The sequence below is a fragment of the Triticum dicoccoides genome, chromosome 5A (assembly GCF_002162155.2).
Source record: "Triticum dicoccoides isolate Atlit2015 ecotype Zavitan chromosome 5A, WEW_v2.0, whole genome shotgun sequence".
NCBI classification, from domain to species: Eukaryota; Viridiplantae; Streptophyta; class Magnoliopsida; order Poales; family Poaceae; genus Triticum; species Triticum dicoccoides.
This window is the reverse complement of record NC_041388.1, coordinates 528,987,126-528,990,770: the sequence shown is the minus strand read 5'-3', so window position 1 is coordinate 528,990,770 and position 3,645 is coordinate 528,987,126. Positions and strand designations below refer to the sequence as shown.

The following is a 3,645-nucleotide window of genomic DNA, read 5'->3' as shown; positions in this document are numbered from 1 at the left end:
AAAATCCCATTGTCCTCACTCCACGTGCATCTCGATCTCTTTTATTATGAGCCACACAATACAAAAGCAAAATATCTGGCCAAAATACTAATAGAAACATTGCAGATAATTACAACATATAGTTTGCATGATACATGCTCCACTCTTGATCAACTACCAGGAACCATGGAGCTAGAACCACCGCTATCAACTGCATCCGCAGATGGAAGGAAAATCACACTGATTTTCTCCGGACTACTCGATCGCGAACGCTCGTTTCTCGATCTGACGCCATTAACTACCTCCAATGGTGTATGGCATGACCGTCCTTCAGGCTTCAGCATGCGTGTGTGTCCTGATCAAGGTAGGTGTGCAGTCCTACTATAATGAAGGAGGATAAAACGGGTAGCCGATAATAATCAGTTCTGAGGGCAGAAGGGCGTGCCCGGCTTCTCCCGGTGGCTGGGGATGACGAAGTGCCGGATCCTGCCGACCTGCTCCGTGAGGTAGGCGTCGCACAGGAACGCCTTGGAGAACCTGTCCTCCACCGTGCGGTCCACGTCGTGCACGAACACGTCCGTCGCGCCGTCGCCGGGCCGCCGCGCGCGCGCCGCCATGCCGGCCGTGTAGATGGCGCCCATCCTCCCGGGCGCCTCGGGCGTCCACCCCGTGGGCGCGTCCACCATGATGAGGTCCCACTCCACCTCGTGGAACACGGCGGGGAGGCCGCGCAGCGCCAGCCGGCACGAGGCCTCGGCGGCGGCGGCGAGGTCCGGCTGCGCGGTGCACCCCGGGTGGTCCCGCAGGGCGATGAGCTCGTCGGCCTCGGTCAGGCGGGTGTCGTAGGTGACGTGGTACGACTCGAGGCCCGGGTGCGCGGAGCGGACGGAGGCGATCCAGGACGCGTCCTCCTCGAGGAACACCGTGCGGCCGCCGTGGTTGAGCGCCGCCCACATGGGGCTGTCGTGGCCGAGGCCGAACACCAGGAAGTTGCAGGGCGAGCGGCGCTGCAGCACGCGCAGCGACACCCCGATCTCCGCCGCCGTCTGCTGCGGCGTCACGTTCGACGTCGCGTAGTGCACCAGGGCCTCGGCCACGGGCGCCGGCAGCTTCGAGCACGACCCGTCGCCGCTCAGCCGCGAGGCGGCGCCAGGGCCACGGGAGGAGGAGGAGGAGGAGAATAGCGTGCGGGCGGAGAAGAGGAGGAGGAAGGCGGCGAGGGCGGTGACGAGGAGGAGGCGGTGGCCGGCGACGCCCTGCAGCTTGGCCTTCATGGCGGCGAGGTGGAGGGCCTTGCGGACGTGCGTGGGGCTCGACATGAGGAGAGCTCGTCGGTTCTTCTCGTTGCGCGCCCGGCCTGCGTGGGTTCTTGGGTCGTGAGAGGTTTATAGGCGAGGACGATGGTTGAAGGAAGGAGAGGAGAGGCGACGGAAGATTGGTAATGGAGGATGGCGAGGGGAGGGCGGATGAGATTGTGATGATGGGGTTGGGTGATGAGGACACGAGACCTGCAGAGTTTGGTGTAGGGTTGGCTTTCGGATGGACGGGCGGATGGATGCGTCCTTTGCGTTGTGGGGCGCCCTTTCGGTTGAGAGGACGCGACGCGTTCATGCTAAGGAATGGGCCGAATGTCCCGTGTATTTCCTGGAACCGGCTCCTCTACCGTGCAGTGAGCACGGCAGGGACGCTACAGTACCCTGCCTTTGGGCATCTATCAGCTGTTAGATGCAGTATAAATGGCTCAGATCTATTTGCTACAGTGTGCAAACAGTGCAAATGCTACAGAAACCGAAACAGTATATTCCGCTACAGTATGCAAACAGTAATTCCGGCTACAGTTCATCCTGCCGTGCCTTCTGTATTTACACTGTCCCGGGATACTGTAGCATCCCTGCCGTGCCCGCTGCACGGTAGAGGAGCCGGTTCCGTATTTCCTGGGCTTTTCCCCCTTGAAATATATGGTACTAATTATTGTGCTTTAAGTACAAAGTAGACGTCCTGAGGGATGGATGTCGGCCACGGTCTTATCATCAGTTTAGATATGAATTTTGTTTGGAGAAGCATTTAAATAGATATTACTATCACAAGCATTGGCTTATCGTTGTCTTGATGTATTTGCGACAAGGCCCATAGAAAGACACAAAAACGAGAGTTTCATCTTGGTTGTCTGCAGGAAAGAACAAAGACCCAGTGCACTCGGTGACCATTCTTGCTCGATGTTATTATTGACAGCTTGGATCCATGAGAGCTCACTATGCATGATGGTCAGTTTACCTGGGCCGATAAGGGTCCCTAGTGACTTGCTCCGGAGCAGGTCGACCGCTAGATCCAAGGCGCCCAACACGGTGATGGTAGAAGCACCAGGCCAGGGGGATGGACCGGATTGCGGCGGCAGGCGAGGCCAGGAGGATGTCATTTTGCAAGCTGTCACAATTTTGATACATGGTCTTGAGCCCATCTTGCATCCTAAGAGCATCTTCAATAGATGGTACAAATGTAAAAATAATTAACTTTTGGACCTTTTTGGGATAAAAAACGCTGCTCCAACAGACGGTTCATATGCAAAGAAAATTGGACCGCGGCCTCCTTGTGATGTAAAATACAACACCTCGCGATGCAAATATACATCGCGAGATGAATCTGGTCCAAAACCAGCCGCCGACCGCGAACACCCAACCATCACTTCATTTCCGTTCCCGACCGCTCGCCCGTCCGCCGCAGCTCCACCCCGCAGATCCGCCACGCCCGGCTCCGCCCGCCACCGCCCCGCCCGCCACCGTCGCCCCGCAGCTCCGCCACCGCTCCGCCCGCCACCGCCCTGGCCGCACGCCGCTCCACTGCTCTCGGATGGTGCCGAAGGGCAAGTCGGGCTTCTTCGGCGTGAGGCAGAAGCCCTCCGACAACTGGGGTGTGGAGATCCCCGACGCCGGAAGGCGTTGGTGGATCGGCACGTACCCCTCCGCCCACGAGGCCGCGCGTGCCTATGACGTGGCGGTGTGGCGTGCCGAGAGGCCTCGGTCGCACCTCAACTTTCCAGAGATCGAGAGTCGGGCGGAAGCGGAGATGCTTGTGCCGCAGGGCATCAACATGAAGGAGATCACGACGAAGAAGAAGAAGACGAAGAAGCCGTCGGTTGTCGTTAGTGCTGGCGAGACCGATGAGGAGGCGATGGCGAGGTTTGCTTGGGAGCATCCGGAGTACGTCCAGGCCGAGATGGAGTACTACTGGAAGCGTGAGGCAGAGCAGAAGAAGAAGGGGTCGAAGAAGGAGGATGAGGCCGGTCCCTCGACGGTGATCCCCATCGAGTCCTATTCCGAGGAGGATTGGGCAGACTTCTCGGAGGAGGAGGAGGAGGGGTGCGACGACCCGACGAAGGAGGAGTTCTGGGAGCAGTTCCGTAGCTCCGATGAGGAGTAGTTTATCTAGTAGTTTGAATAAGTAGTAGTTGAAGTTGATTTATGAAACTATGTTGAATGGACTAGTAGTATGTCGTTTTACATCTTCATTTTGGACCATCTATTGGAGTTGCTCTTTTGGACCATTAATTTGGACCATCTGTTGGAGTTGAGCTTTTTTCGGAGCTCCAAAACGCATTTTTTGGTGGTCCAAATTTTACATCTTCGGTTTTAGATCGCCAAATTTTGGACCATCTATTGGAGATGCTCT

General features: G+C 57.2%; 2 protein-coding genes across 2 annotated transcripts; one reads left to right on the top strand and one right to left on the bottom strand.

Moving 5' to 3' along the window:
- Window positions 1-9: 9 nt before the first annotated feature.
- LOC119302534 (glucuronoxylan 4-O-methyltransferase 1-like) lies at window positions 10-1,531 on the bottom strand. The gene has a single exon (XM_037579566.1). The coding sequence runs from the start codon at window positions 1,296-1,298 to the stop codon at window positions 399-401; it is 900 nt and encodes a 299-aa protein (XP_037435463.1). The 5' UTR covers window positions 1,299-1,531; the 3' UTR covers window positions 10-398.
- Window positions 1,532-2,613: 1,082 nt separating this feature from the next.
- On the top strand, window positions 2,614-3,396 carry LOC119299883 (ethylene-responsive transcription factor 2-like). The gene has a single exon (XM_037577013.1). It carries the CDS (start codon window positions 2,614-2,616, stop codon window positions 3,394-3,396), a length of 783 nt encoding a protein of 260 aa, XP_037432910.1.
- The last annotated feature ends 249 nt before the right edge of the window (window positions 3,397-3,645 follow it).

Excerpts from the sequence above, each read along its gene's own strand:
- LOC119299883 (XM_037577013.1), top strand. The coding sequence starts at position 2,614 with ATGAATCTGGTCCAAAACCAGCCGCCGACCGCGAACACCCAACCATCA.
- LOC119302534 (XM_037579566.1), bottom strand. The coding sequence starts at position 1,298 with ATGTCGAGCCCCACGCACGTCCGCAAGGCCCTCCACCTCGCCGCCATG.